Source organism: Meleagris gallopavo, chromosome 1 (assembly GCF_000146605.3).
Source record: "Meleagris gallopavo isolate NT-WF06-2002-E0010 breed Aviagen turkey brand Nicholas breeding stock chromosome 1, Turkey_5.1, whole genome shotgun sequence".
In the NCBI taxonomy this organism is placed as follows: Eukaryota; Metazoa; Chordata; class Aves; order Galliformes; family Phasianidae; genus Meleagris; species Meleagris gallopavo.
In genome coordinates, this window is record NC_015011.2 from 177,130,001 (window position 1) to 177,147,835 (window position 17,835).

Consider the following 17,835-nt stretch of genomic DNA (forward strand, 5'->3'; position numbering starts at 1 on the left):
TACTGGAATCTCAGATTATGCTGAATAGTGCATCATCTTCCTTTGCCTTAGCATGAATGATATTGCAGTTCTATTATTTTTGAAGGCAGTGCTATCTTTGGTCCTCTTTGCAGAGCAGCTGGAGGGCTGGTTCATAGAAGTCAGTACTTTAAAAATGAGCAGGAAGATGACTGCTACTTGATCTTTCTAGGTTGGGATGAACAGAATCATGGCAGTGTGAGATCTCCCAGCCACATTACAAGCATTGTGGGTTTTTCTGCAAGACATAAAGACCATTTCGATCTTGTAGAACACAACAGTAAATAATTTCATAACCATTTAGACATTACTTGCAGCCTTCCCCCTTACAAAATGAAGAAAATCTGCTTTGCTTAATTTTATTTTTGATTTGTACTGTAATGGTCTACTCGTGTTTATCTTCACTTGGGAAAAATGAGTGTATCGTTTCTTCCCTGAGAGATGCTTTTATACACAAGAAACTGTTGTGATGCTTAAAGATCGCGTTAACTTTTTGTTTGCATGAAGTTTCAAATTTGTCTGGCATTGACAATTTAAATTGCAGCTTTGGAGTTTCCTGAACAAATTTTTCTTCTCATAATGTTCAAGGCTTTCAGTACTGAAAGATGTCTAATATCACTTCTTTTTTTTTTTTTTTTTTAAAAGAACTTGGAGCACTTGAGGAGCTATCTTAATTCTTACTTTAGTGGAGTGTTATTTTATAAGCACTGGAAAGGAGGCTACTTTCTAGAAACCTGTAGATTCTGGAAGTGGGTAACTTAGCTGCTTGTTATTGTTACCTACTGAAAAGGGCATTTTGTATGTGCAGAACACCTGTTTATCTGTGTTGGCATTTGTACTATTTGCTGTGATGTACGCAAGCTCTGTTATGATTAATTTTAAAACAACCCTTTTTACATTTGTTTTTGACAGAAGGGAACAAAGAATTTACAGAAGACTGAAGTGGACAGGAGAAAACCAGCAAAATGCCGAAACCAGTAAGTTGCTTTTCTCTTACTCATCTAAAAATTAACAGAATTTTCAGTTTTTTGGAGTGGTAATTCTCTGTGGGGAAGGAGCTGGGTGTCCTGGTGAACAGCAGGCTGACCGTGAGCCAGCAGTGTGGCCTTGTGACCAAGAAGGCCAATGGTTTCCTGGGGCGCATTAAAAAGAGCGTGACCAGCAGATTGAGGGAGGTCATCCTCCCCCTCTGCTCTGCCCTGGTGAGGCCACGTCTCAAATACTGTGTTCAGTTTTGCTCTCCTCAGTTCATGACAGACAAAGAAGTTCTGGAGAGAGTTCAGTGGAGGGCCGCAAAGATGATAAAGAGACTGGGGCATCTCCCTTAGGACGAAAGGCCGAGAGACCTGGGGCTGTTCAGTCTGGGGAAGAGAGGGTTTTATCAGTGCTTAAAGTATCTAATGGGTGGGGGTCAGATGGGTGGGGCAAGACCCTTTCCAGCAGTGACTGGTGGCAGATCAAGGAGTAATGGGCACAAACTGGAATAGAGGAAGCTACATATGAACACGAGGAAGAACTTGTCTACTTTGAGGATGGCACTGGAGCTGCCCAGAGAGGTTGTGGAGTTTCCTTCTCTGGAGATACTCAAAACCCACCTGGACTCTTTCCTGTGCAACCTACTGTGGGTAACCTGCTTTATCAGGGGGTTGGTCTGAAGGATCTGCAGTGGTCCCTTCAATCATCTGTGATTCAGTGGTCTTAGAACAGCACTGGTTGTTTTGCCCGTGTCCGTAATATGTTCCATAAGATCTTATAATACACAAGTGGAGCTCAGCTGGTTAGTTTGATATGAACACGTGAAACGGTAGGGGAAGCTTGGTGCTTTGAGGAGTTGTGTGTCAGTTGCACAGTTCAAGAGGAGAGTAGTGCTCAGGGTCTGCAGTGGACTTAAAGCCTGGTTGTCTGGCAGGGGGAGTGATCTTTTAGGTACTGTTGACTTTGAGGTGAGATGGCGTACGCTGGGTGGTGGAGGCACACTTTGTTCTTGACTCAAGATCTGTTAGAATAAGTGGAAGGTTTTGCTGTGGGGTCTGTGAGGGAAAGACAAAACGTATGAAGTGTCAGTAATAGTAATGGGTCCATTAGGTGGTATTTTTAATGTGGTGGGAGATGTAATCTAGAAGGTAAATAGAGAAGGGAGAACACCTCATTTCAGCTAAAATACGGGTTCATTCACCTTGTGTCCAAAAAAAACCCAAAAACAAACAAAAAAACCCACAACTTCTTGTCTTGATACTGATTTTTTTAGAATCCTTTAAGGATATACTCTACAACTTGATTCTTTTGTTGTTGTTGTAATATTGTATGTTTAGTTCTTTGTCTACCATGTGTTAAGTGACTTTTGGTTCTCGTTTTTCCCTTGCGTTTAGTGAGCAAAACATTCAGAAAAGGAACTGAATTGTCAGAGAAGATTTTCTCCTCCTCTTAATTGGGTTCTGTAATAGTCTTCAGGCTTCCTTTGTTTACTGATGTTTCATGAGGTGGTAGATGAGGAATGGGGCATATCTACCACTGAGTGCAATTATGTGTGTAAGTGTACATGTATCTTTTTGTAGATGTTTGAAAGGGTTTTGCTCTTAATTTGAAATGCCAATAGTCAGTATTACACGCCAGTATTTGGAAATGGTATGGCATAGTGAATAATGCGAGTGTCTGTCCAAAGGCTAGAAATTCTGTCTAGAGCTTAATCTACTTGTTACTCTACTGGCAAACTGTCGGTGTCGTTTTCTTCTTCTTCTTCACCCCCTTCCTCTCCCCCCCTCAGTGATTTAGACCAGTATCTTAACACTTTATGAAAGGAGAATGAGTTATTTGTGTACTAACCCCTTCCTACAGAAGGCTGCATTCTTAAAGACAGGAAAATGAATTGGCAGTGTATTATTTTCTGACCTTTTCCAATCCTGGCTATGTTAATTGAGTTGTCCTTGAATAGAGCTTCCCAACTGGAAAAGTATTTTTAGAATAAGGGGAAAAAGTGATTGTGGGATCCTGAAACCCCCAACTCCATGCAGTAATGGCCCAAGGAATTCACAGGTGTGATTGATAGAGAACAGCTCTGCCTGAGTGAGGTTACCTTTTCTTAATCTGTGGGATCAGAACCACAAAACTTAGCCAAACAAAGCTTTTTCCACCTCAAGGACTTGAGAAAAATTGTAGAAAATGTGGTTTTGGGAAGGTTTGGAGAAAAGGAATATCCTTAGAATTATGGAGTTGTCAGAAGGGCTCACAATTCATCCTACAAACAGAAATTTGCCACCAGAGCTTTGAAAGAAAGCTGGAGTTGTGCCAAAGGTGTGAGAATACATACATATATTCTTCTATGGTGGGCTTTATGTAAGGCTTCTCAGATGTTGGCCTTTTTCTACTGATGCTGTAGGCGCATCTGAGATATCACCAGGTGAAAAGAGTCATTAAGAAGTGAAATGAAATTGATAACTGCTGAAAAAATGTCATGCAGATTTTTTCCTCAAAACCTTATCTTGCAGAAATTGTACCTCGTCATCAGTTAATGTAGTGGTAGCATACATGCCACAGATAAAATAACTTTACCTGTAGAAGTCAAACCTCAGGTTTTGCTCTGGCAGCTACTGTGAAGCTTCCCCTGAAAGCGGACCTGTTGAGATTCTTTTCCTTCAGATCCTGCAGTATTGATCCCAATGAGAGTTGTTGGGAAATCTGGGGTGCTTGTAAGTGAATCTGTGCATAAAACTGAGCACATTTTCTCTGCATTTTAGAATGAATTTTATTTTGATGTTACATGTAATAAATAATGAAGTTGAAGATCAGTGTAAATCACTGAACACTTGATTACAGGAAGATCAATGGAAATAAATGCAGGTTTTTTTTCTTGCTTTTATGTGGACAGTTTATGTAATGTTCCAAACAAAATTAAACAAATGAAGACCAGTGAAGTATTTTACCATGGAAAAATTTTGCTTTGAGACTCAGCTATTTTTCCTGGAAGGTTAGCCTCTGTCTGCAGTAAGGTTCATGGCACTGGGAATGATCTTCTTATATGTGGCAGTAAAGGTCATTGTTCTTATGTGAGTGGGATTTTCTCTCAGAGGCTACTGGGTTAAATGGCTGGAGTGCAAAGTAGTGTTTTGAAAAGGGTATAAGCGACAGTGCATTGTTTTGAGATATTAAAGTAATATGCTTATGAAAAATATCCACTATTAAAACATTTTCTTGTTCAGTTGCTTCTGTAGAAAAGTCTGTTGATGTCCTTGATGTGTGTTTGGAACAAAGCAGCTCTCCGTTGTTTTCAAGGAGCTTGCTCAGCGTCTCTACTTTTAAAATAAATGCTTTGGAGACATGAATATTCTCAGTTCTGCCTGTCAGCGCATAATTAAGTTGCAGTTAGCTTTAGTGATCCTTCTGGAAAAAAAATTGCTGACTTGTGTTTAATTAGGTCTTTGTTACTGTAATCAAAATTGGGGCTGCTCTGCTTGGTAGGGCCATTTGCAATGTGCTCACTTCTCTGCCCAGGGAAGAACAGAGCATCTGTTGAATCTTGCAATGTTTCGTTCCTAAAGGAGCAGATACAAAATGTTTCTCAGCTGTATGCCATTCTCTCAGCTCTTCACCAAAAATAGGAACATGGGGTCTAAAATTAGACACCATTAGTTACGTAAGTGTTAATCATTTCATAGGCTAAGAAGATTAGCTTTAATTGACTGAAATTTTAGTTGCATTTATAAGGTGTAAGAGGAGTTAAAATTATCAGCTGTGGGTTTTTTTTTTCCTGATAGTTTTCAACATTTTTGTGCAAGGCATAAGAGCAAGATACCAGGTTGTCACAGGGCTATTTGTCAGAAGATTAAAAGCAGTTCTTTGGGGCTGTGGCATTTTATGGCATTGTGTATCTAGGAGCAGTAGCTATCACACTGTGAAGTACAATGAATGTTTAAAATTGGAATCAGTATTTGCAAGATTAAGTTAATTTCTGCAAAATGGTTGAATTGAATGGTTTACATTGTAATAACATTCTGATAAAGAGTGGATTTGTTTTGCAGGGCAATCTTTAGATATTCAGGGCATTAGTTATGGTTTGGATATATGATTTATTTTTTGCAGCAGAAATAGACAATTGATGTCATTTTTGAGGACCTTTTTGATTTTTTTTAACTTTGAGTTTTATTAATTTTTGTGTTGCATTATTCTGTAGCCATTAGTTCACAATGCCATTTGATCCTTACTGTTTTACCTTATCTTATTCTTTCATTTTTCTCATTCATCTTTTCATCCCCCTGCTTTGATGCAGAGAAGGCTGCAAGTTTGTGTGATGCATAAAGCAGTGGGACTGATGTGCTGAAGCAAACAAGATACAGAAACTGGCCGAACTAGTTTGAAGAAACAACTTCTGTTATATGCATTTTGATTATAGATGAGCATTGGGCTATTTCTATGGCTTTTACAGAAGACTAGCACTGCATTCATTAAAACAACAAAACCATGGTACATATTTTTCACATGATTTTAAACAGTTTTCCTATTCTTTATTACAGAATGGCCAGGGTTGGAAGGGACCTCAAGGATCATGAATCTCCAACCCTCCTGTGCCACATGCAGGGCCACCAACCTCCCCATTTAATACTAGATCAGGCTGCCCAGGGCCCCATCCAACCTGGCCTTGAACACCTCCAGGGACGGGGCATCCACAACCTCTCTGGGCAGCCTATTAGTGCCAGCTCTGCTGAAGCACCGCAACTCATCACAGCAAACAGTGGCTAAAGGACAGCAATGGCTCTTTTCCTTGACCATTTGTTTCCTTTACTACCTGTGGACAAGTGAGCCAAGCTAGTTACTGTAGAAGCTGTGAGATAAGTCTTGGTAGTCTAAACATCGATTTAATGCTCTTAGGTGGAACTTTGCAATAGAAATGTCCAGTGCATTTTATGATATGATAATCTTAACTGCTTTTTATGCATTCCTACAGCATCTTTGCTTATAGAAGCAGCCAACTGAAGAAAGCACCATGCTATAAGCACTTCCTCTTAGGAATTTCTTAAAACGCTTTGAAGTAACTCGTTAACCTCCTCTTCCATCTTTTCCATTATGGCCTTTTGAATACAGACAGTGCTTGTCCAGATGCTTGGCTAATGTAAATTCACCTATAAATACATAGAGGTAGTATATTCAGGATGATATTCTGCCAGAAAGAGGCAAACCCTAGCCACATTATCTTGCCTGTGGGCATGGATTTAGTTATTTATCTTCAAATAGCACTACCTACAGCTCAGGAGTGCCTTTCTTGCCCTAACCTCTGTGGATGGAGTTTGGTGTACTCATATATCTGAACTGGGGGCACGAAAGATGTCTTAAATCCTTTGTGTTAAAACTCTGCCTAGCTGCACGGATTGAGCATTGGCAGCATCGGAGCTCTCTGTGCCCTGTGTAGTGCAGTCAGTGTTTTCTGTGTCCACATGCGGCACTGCCAGGTCTCAGTGCTGCCGGTCGTTGCCCAGCTGTGTGTCAGCTGTGCCACAGACGGGTTTATAAACAGGGAGCAGTCTCTCACCACGCAGGCTTTGTGAATCCTCAGGCAAGGTCAGGGCTACCCAGTTGTGAAACCTCCAGTTAAGTTTTTAAGTATTTCCCACGCATGACCACGTGGATATTTCTAGGTCAGTAGTAAATGGAATAAACTGTTAAATTGTGACACCAAATATATGTTCAGACACCACAACTTTTTAAACATTAAAAAAAAGCTTCACTAGGCAAACTTCTGTGGACTGCAAAGACCAGCAGGAGAGTTTGTAGGTTAGGTTACAGAGTGGCATCCTTACAAAGCATCTGCTCCCAGTGCCTTGTGGCAGCTTCAGCAGCTTCTGAGAGAATGAGTGTAATCCTGGTGAGGGCCAGATTGAGAAGCTGGCATAAACTAATTCTTGTGCCTTGAGCAGTGGTAGTGTTAGAACTTTTGCGAGAGGCTCATCCTGTCTCCATGCTTGTGTGGTAAAGTTGGCTCAGCAGTTATGTTCAGAGCAGTGTTTGTCTTCATAAATTGTGGTTCAGGTAATGTCCCTGCCACCCCCAGTGGCAGTTTCCCTGAATGGCAGTCCATTGCCCGAGTCACTGGGCTGTCTCTCTCTGCCTGTGTTCTCTCAATCTTTCCCTATTGTCTTTCTTAATGCACCTTGTCTGCAAAATAAAGCTAACAGTGCAGCTGAGAGCAGAGGTTTGATTTTGCTGAGAACAAATGGTGTGATTGGGATTTGGGTGAGATCAGCCTTCTGGGTTTGGTCTCACCTTTTGCCAATGGTAATCTTGTTTCTTGGAAACAACATTGTTTCAAAGCTTTAGCTATAAGAAGGTCAGCAGTTGCATGCCAAAATCTAAGTTAGCCCAAACATCTATAGGAAGAAAATATATTAAAAAAAAGTCAAGAGTAGTACTACCTTAGTGGGCTTTTTCTTAAAAATATCCCATGTCGTAAGAGGTTATTTTAATATTACTGTCATTTAATTTGAGACTTCTTAGTAGAACTTAAGTTCTGCAGGAGTATTACTATGACATCTATTGCTCTACTATTTATTTATTTCAGCTTTTGTAAGGGATGCAGACTTCCAGGCAGGAGCTCTTCCATTTCTAGAAGAACTTTTTAAAAATAAGGGTATTTATGTAAGAAGTCCCTATTGCAACTTCATGAAGTCTGCTGCAGTTAGTTTCACATTCTGAGTTTTCTAAATCTTCTGTGGCACATCTTGTTTTGGCAATGCTGTTGTTACGTAAGAGATGCTTTGGCATTTAATAAAGTTATATTTTAGCCCTTTAACTTACTGCTAGCTGTGCTAAAGCAGATTTCCTTTCTAAAGCTGAATAAAAGTGCTTTTTTAAAAAGCTGTATCTTTTGAAAGGAGGATCAAAACATACAAAAAACACCTCTTCTTCTCTCTTCTCACACACCTCCCTCTATTTTTTTCCAATAAAAATTTACTATTTTTTCTCCAAAGCCTTCAACTCTTGTTCTTTATCAGTATTTGCACACAAAAAGTTTGTAAGCCCCACTATCTTCCTTGTTTGTAGGTCTATAACCTAGAGGTCTTCTGACTCCTGCTGCTCATCTTGTGCTTCCAGCTCATGTCCAGAGCTGTTTACCTTGACGCTAGGGAAAGGGGTGAACAACCTTAAATTGTTATGCAGGGACAAATTATTGTCCAGTTTTCTTTTTCCCATCGTAGATCTATTTTTCTGTGTTCTGTCTGACTGAGACTTTTCCAGGCTTGCTTCTCAGATTATTCCACCTGGTGGCAAAATTAGGGAGATAGGGAGTAGAAATGGTTTACACAGACATAGACCAAGTAGTGTTGGAGCCTGCAATACAAGTCCTAGTTTATTCCAGTTCCATATTTTATGGAAGACAGAAATGAGAATATCTATGTGCCTTAAGTAAGCCTTACATTTTTTCCCCTGCATTTATAGCAATGTAAATTTGACCTTTAATGCTTTATACTCTTCTCTGAACATAAATAAAGTCTGATTGCTTAGCAGTAGGATAGAGGACTCTTCTAGCTGTGAGAAGACAGTACTGTGTATTGGTACTTATTTTTGTTTCATGAAAAATCTCACTCCTGTGCATACCATCTGAAGAGGTATTGGTAAGGTATGTAGGTTCTGGATACCACCTGGACTGCTTGCTTTGGAACAGACAGAAACAACACCTGCTGGGAGTCGTATGGAAAATGGTTTTCTATTACAGGAGAGGGACAAAGCTCACGGAATGCCAGTGGATTTTCAGTCCTATAGTAGATTAAATGGGATCAGTTTAAAGAAAGCTGACTTGTGTAATTCTTCTTTCTAATGATGAGAAAGTGTTGATTGGTCCATCTTGACCTCTAGTCGTATCTGTGTAATAACACTGAATCTCTGAATCTGAGAAATAGCAGGACAGGATGCTGCTTGGCTTTTTGTCCTGTCAAGTATACGTGCCTTGAGGTGATGATCTGTGACTTGAACTTTTTCTGTAGCAGGTATCTGAGAATTCTACCAAAAGATAGTGCTCTATAGCTTAATGCCTGAGAGTTTAGTACTCATGTCAGCCTTCTCATTAAGATGGTACGTGAACTTTGTTCCATGGTTTGATCTTCAGGTCTGGCATGGAATATTATGCAGAGTATGCTTCTATGTAAAATAAAAGATTTTTGTCTACTCCGTAGCTCTGTACAAAACCATTTAAATGGTTGAATTTACTTATTGTAGGCTATTTCTTGCAAAGTAATCAAAGTATATGGAAATATTGCACTGCTATAGTGTGATTTAAAATTTTCATTGTTTCCTGTAGATCAACGTCAGAGTAACCACAATGGATGCAGAGCTGGAGTTTGCCATCCAACCCAATACAACGGGCAAGCAGCTCTTTGATCAGGTAACTTATTTGTATTTCTATGTGTGTACATATATGCCTGTGTATGTATACAACCATGTCATATTGAGGGTATTAAAGCAGAGTTTGATAAAGCAGCAGTGTTCTCCTGTATATGATTGTGTATTTTAATGTAACTGATCTAAGCTATGTTGTTGATTAGATTGAACTTCAGCATTAATCCAAATGGAATGTGCTAAATTCAAAGACAATTCTGCATAAGTAGGTGAACAATGAGAAGTCAGTTGAGTATTATGTATAGAACTGCTTCACAGAATCACAAAATGAGTCACAGAATGGTGTAGGTTGGAAGGGACCTCAAGGATCATGAAGCTTCAACCCCCTGCCGCATGCAGGGCCACCAACCTCCCCATTTAATACCAGACCAGGCTGCCCAGGGCCCCATCTAACCTGGCCTTGAACACCTCCAGGGATGGGGTATCCACAACCTCTCTGGGCAGCCTGTTCCAGCACCTCACCACTCTCTCTGTAAAGAACTTCCCCCTGACATCCAACCTAAATCTTTCCTCCTTATAGAATCACAGAAAGTGATTCTTCAGGAGTGCTTCAAAGTAACGTTATTATACAGTGATTAGACAAAAATACCAATTGCTGTAGGATTGTTAGAATTGCATCTATGAGGAATTCTTATAACTTTCACTATTGTTTAAAAGAGTGTAACACACAAACTAGGGGAAGCTAGCATTTTTTCTTCAAGAATCTGTAGATGCTATATTGACTATTGAATGTTTGAAAAGCGGTGCTATCCTGTAATCCAGTTTGCTTTCTTTTTAAACTTGAATTTCAGAGTGAAAAACTATGAATTACAGCTTTTAATGTGCTCCTTGTTTGCAGGCCTATCAGAACTACACCTTTTCATTTGTCCGTATCTTGAAACCAGTTAAATGAGCTACATGAATGATTTCTTTAAAAATGTTGTTCTTACATTCATTCTTTCTGATATTAGCTACAGGTTGTACAGTGCTTTAGAAAATCTTAAAAGGTTGTCAATACGACATTTCTTTGAGGAAATAAAAAGTACAATGTATAATCCAGGCTCAAGGTGTGTGCATTCATTTAAAAAATGAAGTATTCCAAATTATTCTTCAAAAACAGTGCAACTGTATTTAAAAAAATTGTTTTAGTAGGACTGTCACTTCTGTCCCTCCACTGTAGGTGCTTCAATTGCATAGAGCTGAGCATTTTGGAGAAAGTGACATTCAGAGGTTTTCACCTCGCCAATTAAATGTCTCAGTATGTAAGTTGAAGGGATGAGAATTTCTTTGTTTCTAACGCTAAGCCTTTTACTTTATAATCAAGTAAATTTGCCACTTTTGTTAGAAGCAGATGTGACAGACTTAACCCCCTTCTCCTTTAACTGCTGTCAGTAGCAGTACATCTTCAGCCTCAACAGAGTAATACACTTCTTGACTCTCTAAAAGCCTTGAAGGGAGGGGAACAAATACATGGCCAGCTGTTTTGCTTTTTGTTTAGCCAATACTACCATCAAATAAAAAGTATGATATCCTGTGACACAAATGCCCAAGATTATTGCTTTCCTTTTGCCAACCTTTGCTGTATCTTCTGCCATGCAGTGTTGGGTGCGGTGACATTCTGCTATGTAATATCTTGTGCCCAGGTAATCAGTTTCTTCCAAATTGGGCTTTTGCAAGCAGGGAGCGAAGATACAGCTGTGAATTCTTCTTCCTTTCTGACACATTGCATGTTCTCTACAACTTTGTTCCTTACCTCTCTGTGTGTCTTATGACATCTCGGTACCTCTTATGATCAACTTGTGGAAATTTAAGTTGAAAAGCTTTAAGTCAGACAAAACCATCTAAAATACTTCTGTGTTGAGAGAAATATTTTCAGTCTGATCTTAAATTTGTACGTAGATTATACAGAGTAGTGTCGTGAGCTGAACTGTGTTGCCAAATCAGCATTAAATTTTCATGCTTTGTTGATGCTGTTTCTCTATAGAAAAATAGAGTAGCACTGCTATCGAGATATTTGGTGTGCCAGGTTCATGCAGAGATGATGAACATGGCAATACACTTGTTAACTAGTGCTTGCAGAAAATAACTTGTTCATGATTTTTGCTGTTGTCTAGTGCTTTTTGTTTTAGTGAACAACTTGTCCTTCCTTCAGTCAATGGTTCTTTCAAATTTGTAGATACTGTTTTCTGGAGTTGTTGTTTCCCATTCTGTTTGCGTGTTTATCTTTGTCTGCTAGCAGAAAAGAACTGGTGTTCTGATGGCTTCTCTTTTCTGTTTTGAAACATACTGAAGTTCTTGTTTATTGCACAAGCCTGTTTTATAATGACTCCCACTCTTTCAGAATTCTACTACATCCACAGTCCTTTCATTAGTCCTTTAGTCCATCGTGTCAGTGGTCAGTATGAGCAAGAGAAGGTCCATTCTCTCTTTCTCAAACAATTGTTCATCTATGACTCCTTCCTAGAAGGGAGGGAATGCTGTGGTAGGTGTGTTTCCAGAGTCTGAGGGTTTGGTTTTTGCTTTTTCAATATGGAATTGGCAGTAGAACTTGTTTACTATGGTTTCAGTTCAGGAAAAGTTGGGAGTATTGTCTCCTTCATCTCAAGTTTAAACCCCAGCTCTCCTTTTCAGGTATTTCAGAAGCCTCCCTTACAGTCTTTCAGAAGTTGACTAACTGAATTTCCTGCTAGTTTGTCCTCTTATGTATGTTTTGATTTGTCAAGGCACAGATCTGTCTCCAACATTTTTATTACCTGTTAATTGCCAAAGCATAGGCTGTAATGGTAGATAAATCTGTTTCATGGATGTGATGAAAATTTGCCTGAGGCTATCTAATAAATCTTTTGAGACAGAACTATAAATCAAATTCTGAAGTTTCCCATTGTGTACTTATTTTTTGTATCACTCTACTACAGTGTGTAAGTGCCTGTGTTATCCTGCTACAGAGTGTCAGAAAAGTTTTTTGGGGCTGAGATGGCAGTTGTAGACTGCATTTTTTTTCCTTATTTGTTGCATGAGGAAAAACAAACTCATATATAAACTGTGTTCAGTATTGATTTATGAGCACGTGTAACCATGTATTGTAGTGGGGAAACTGTATAGATTTGAAGAAGGTGCAATGCCCTTCTCTACTGAAGGGCAGTACAAAGCAGGTGAGAGTGATGTGTTTTGATGAGAGCATATGCACTTGGCTCTATATGCCTTCTGGGCAGTTGAGCCTCTGAGATTCTTGGTGACTTCTGTTGCAGCTCACAGTGCTGATCGGCTAACAAGGCTTCACTAGTATGGCTACAAAGCAAAGAGCATTTTCAGAGTTGTCTGCTAAAGCCGTGGTATTTTGATAAGTATTGGACAGGCAGTCTGTGCCAAAGGAAGCAGCAGCTCTTGAATTATGTCTGGTGTCCCAACACAGAAAATTAAAGACATAGCACTAAAGTAAACTCGTCCTCATTTTCTCTGATGTTCCAAAGTAGGAAGGTACATTATAGGAATGTAGGGGCTTTGGAGAAAATGACTACACTAAAAGAGTCATGTTGGATCCATGAGTACTGTCGATTCTGTGCTTTGGTGGAGCTTGAAGGTGGAAGGGTAGAGGAGGAGAATAAAAAGCTGCACTTATGTAAACAACAATACACACGTGCAAGGGGTTAGAAAAAATTTTGCACAGCAGTCTTGCGACGCTTTCTGATTTTCCAAATTTTAGATTAACAACCAGGTAGTACCTTCTTTAAGGTGGAGAAGGATCTATGTGTAAAATTCTTTTTACTTCTCATGATCTGAATGCGTGTTTTATGGAAATAAAACAGCCTTTGGTAAACCAGCTTGCCAGCTTGGTCCTACTTGAGAACATAACTTAATTACTGCCATACTGCATCTTCTGGAGACAGAGTTCACTTTATTTAATAATTGTTGCTGGACCTTTCTGATTAATTGCTTATTGAATCCAGGCATACTCCTGCCACGCAAAGGACTTGTAAGACAGTTCTGCGTTTTCGTTCTATTTCGTAGAGTAGAAGTGCTTCTTTTTTGTTGGCTTTGATCCTCCTATGTAATGATTTCATCTGATTCTCTTAACGTTTCTCATAACATATGAATTATTAGTTGTTTCCTATTCTCCTACTTGCCATGCACATTGTAAGAACCTGCATAATATTTTCCTCTTTCTTAGTTCTCCATGTCAGTGTTCCGGTCTTGTTTATGCTTCCATATCCCTGATCCTTCATTTGAATGTTTCTGAAAGATTTCCAGTGCTGCTGCATCTTTTTATAGGACAGTGTGTTTGTATATAGTATTAGAGATCTGTGAATGCCATAGATTTGTATACAACAGCATTGTGGCTTTTTACCTCTACAACAACTGCTTTGTTAACATACTTAAAATGTCCTCATTTATGCACGTATTTTGTTTTATTAAAATTCACCTCTTATTAAGTTTATCTCTTTTTTACTGACTATTCAGAGATCATCTTGGAAGGTTTTTTGCAGATTTTGTCGCATCAGTTTCATTCTTTTTATTTTTTTATCACATCTGGTGGGACTTCCTGATGGTTGCACTACAAGTAGTCGTTGCCTGCTGTGGAGACTGCTTATCTTTTATTTTCTCTATCTAGTTCATCTATAAAGATGCTTTTTCTTTATTCAAGGACAGTTTTCTTTCTTTAATAGCCTTTGCCTAAATCAGAAGCTACGTAGACAATCCCTGTTTGGTTTATCAGCCAGATCTCTCTTACCTCTTTTGTCATCAACGGTTAGAAGATCTCAGAAATACCTAATGGAGGTGATTCACACTCTTTACATCATATTTGTCCAGAGTTATTATTCAGTGATATAGTTTCATTGCTTGTCTTTGGTTGAAGTAGACTTGTTTGTTGTTTGGTCAGCAGGTAGCTTCCCAGTCCTGATTTCAAAGATCAGGATCCTGTTTGCAGCTTTGTCTTCCTCAGGGGCTGTTTGATCCATGCAGTAAGTTGCACACTGGAGCTGTTCCTTTGGCTACAAGGTGTTTATTTTGAATGTATTTTGCTCCTGTTGCCTACTTAAAAAATCTTGTTACATTTAAATTTGAGGTGACTTATACAAGGTAACAAATTCCTGTTCGCTAATCATTGATAACTGTGGATCATTTTTCTTTAGGTGGTAAAAACTGTTGGTCTTCGTGAAGTTTGGTTTTTTGGACTGCAGTACGTGGACAGCAAAGGCTACTCAACGTGGCTGAAGCTAAATAAAAAGGTAATAATTTCCTGGTACTTGAGCAAATATATAAATTTTATCTATTTTAAATATAATTTTATAAGACTTGTTGCTTTGACATTGTAGGTGAGATTTATCAAATTTAGTCAAGAAGTAGCTTCTTGTTTGCTTTAAATTGCAAAATACAGTGTTTAGAAGACTGTCTCACCCTGCTGTCCGTGCTGCTTTGGATGATGCACGGATACAAATGACTTCCATATTTGTCCCTGTATTCCTGTTCACTCTCAGTTTACCCCTGAGCTTCATGAATGACTTGTCATAGAAAGTCGTTAACATCTTTGTGGCCCTCCTCTGGGCCAGCTCCAATAGCTCTGTGTCCTTCTTGTGTTGGAGGCCCCAAAACAGTGCTCCAGGTGGGATCTCACAAGAGCAGAGCAGAGGGGCAGAATTACCTCCCGTGGCCTGCTGGTCACACTTCTCTTGATGCAGCCCAGGACACAGTTGGCCTTCTGGGCTGCAAGCTCATGTTGCTGGCTGAAGTTGAGTCCTTCAGCAACTGACATCCCCAAATCCTTTTCCTCGGGGCTGCTCTCAAGCCATTCTCTGCCCAACCTGTATCTATGCTTGGCATTACCCTGACCCAGGTGCAGGACCTTGCACTTGGCCTTGTTGAACTTCATGACAGATTCATGAGAGTGGTTGCAGCGTAAGTCATTACCATTTTTGATACTTTCTACTAGTCAAGCAAACAGAAGCATAATTTCCTGTGGGGCAGAGTTGTAAAAGGACTACTTGTGCACATGAAATTAAATATGAAATGAGGTGCACGTGGAATTGGGATGTATGAAATTTATTCTGAATTTACCTTTTAACAATCGCTGTATTATTTGATGTTAAAATGATCTTTTCTTGTCATTATGAGTGCTGAAAGCTGAGCTCCAATAAAATAGAAAAGTAACAGAAGATCTGTTTGTGTATAAATTGTAGACTAGACAGCTTAGACTAGACTTATAAGCTGATCACATCTGATCTCTTCAGGGAAATCACGATAAGGCTTGTCCGTAAGTTCTACAAAAATGTGATGGATGGAACCATGTTTTTTGCACAGAAACAAAGCACATATATTTAGCTCAACAGTACAAAGACTTCTTTTAAAAGAATAATTCAGCTTTACTCTTAAGTTAATATGCTGTAATTCTTGCTACGGAATCCTTATTAAACATATTTTGTTTCTTCCTACTAGTCATTGGTGTCAAGTTCATTGTATTTATTATAACATTTGGTGCTCTTCCTATATTTTCTTTCTTTGTTTACTTTTCTTCCTTAGGTAACACAGCAAGATGTAAGGAAAGAAAATCCTTTGCAATTTAAATTCAGGGCCAAGTTTTTTCCAGAGGATGTATCTGAAGAGTTAATCCAGGAAATAACACAAAGACTTTTCTTCCTGCAAGTGAAAGAAGCTATCTTAAATGATGAGATATATTGCCCACCAGAAACGGCTGTTCTTCTCGCTTCTTATGCTGTCCAGTCCAAGTATGGAGATTACAATAAGGAGATACATAAACTAGGCTACCTAGCCAATGACAGGCTTCTCCCTCAGCGGTGAGACAGACCATAAATACGTCTTTTTGCATTGTTTGCTCTATATAAACTTGATTGCAGCACACTTGTAGTGAAAATATGAAGTTAAAAATGCAATTAATGGTAGCTTTTTTAAAAGAGTGCATGTTCTGCTGGTAGAACTTACAAGGAAGTGATATCCCAGTTTAGACTAAATATCAAAGCATCACAGCTGTGGGTTTCTGAAGTCCTATTTCTTGCCCCATCCTCAACCAGCTGCCAGATTTAGCCAGTGGAATTTTCAGAGTACTGTGGGAATAAGTACTGATCTATCATTGCTGGAGGCTTGACTCTGCTGAATTAAAATCATGTTAAGTTACTCAGGTTTACCCTTCACTTCATGGCGTATTTATGCAAGAAGCTTTGGTAAATGATAGTAAATTCCTGAGAAATAGTTATAAAATACGTTTTCTGCTGTGGGTTTGACTTACAAATGCTGACCTGGACAGAAAATTTAGAAAATGAGTTCTTGTTATAATTGTTGTGTGAATGTTTTTGTATCAGTAACTCATGTAAGTGCCTAGGAAAGGTAAGCAACAGGATTATAGTTCTGGGTTTTCTTTCTTGCAGCTGAAACTGTTCTTGACGTGCATTGGCAGGAAGGGAAGCATTGCAACACAAATTTGCAAAGCTAGATACTTTTGTTAGTGTAAATGAATCCATGACTGTGTATTGTCAACAAATGTATACTCACTAAATCTGTAACTCTAGTGCATCTTCAAAGAGATGAGAACTGTGGAATAATTTCAGTTTCCTTTGAGATTCACATAATGTTTTTTTTTAATTCAAAAACAAAAAGTAGAGATTAGCTCGTCAGCTAAGTGTGAGAATCTCCTAGCCAGTAAAAAGGCATTTCAAAATGTGATAAATGTTTAAATAAACATTTCTGTGAATGTTTTAGTTTTTTAAAAACCTTGGGGTAAGTGTTGGCTGCTTGCTTCCTTCTTATTACAATGGATTCCTAAGGAAGTATTCTTCTGGAGCAATGTAGAAGGCAAGGAGGCTAGGAATCAGCACAACTCATTACTGAATATAATAGTTCACAAATCTTTGTCTCTGCTGAGTTGATGACAGCCTTTGAAACACTGGAGTGCTTGTGTACAACACAGATTCCAATACTTAAGATGCTCCTTTTCAGTAGACATACATTCAGATGATTTCCCAGCACGTTTTCAATGAGTTGTCGGTTTGTGCTGAGTGGGTACATAGCTTTTGTATTCATTCTAGCACAATTACTCCTGTTTTGCCTCCAGTCACCAGATATTTGCTAGAAAACTTTCAAGTACTTAATAAAAATACTTCAAAACAATGTAATGTCAGAAATACTTGTTTCAGGAAGCAGGCTACCTTTTCAACTTATGGAAAAACATGAGAGGATTTGCAGTTCTGCTTAACCATAGAGTTACTTTCACTGGTCAGAATATTGTGGATTTCTTGGCTCAGAGTTATGAGTTGGGCAGCAGCAAGATAGATAGTAAGTCTGTGTGAAACTGCTGGCTGCGTTTCATCATAGCATGTGAGGGGAGAACCAGATGATGAGATGGCTGTGTACCTAGATGTGGGGTAGAGTAGCATCCTCTACAGACATCCTCTACAAAGATAAACACTGCATTAGTATCTTCTGCATTATGCTATTTGTTATGTAGTT

General features: G+C 39.0%; 1 protein-coding gene across 1 annotated transcript in view; it reads left to right on the forward strand.

The window, feature by feature from the left end:
- Positions 1-889: 889 nt before the first annotated feature.
- RDX (radixin) overlaps positions 890-17,835 on the forward strand; it is a 29,239-nt gene continuing 12,293 nt past the window's right edge. Inside the window, 4 exon segments of the mRNA XM_003203440.4 lie at positions 890-995; positions 9,302-9,385; positions 14,511-14,606; positions 15,895-16,169. Coding sequence (XP_003203488.3) covers positions 984-995; positions 9,302-9,385; positions 14,511-14,606; positions 15,895-16,169 — 467 coding nt within the window. The 5' untranslated portion in view covers positions 890-983.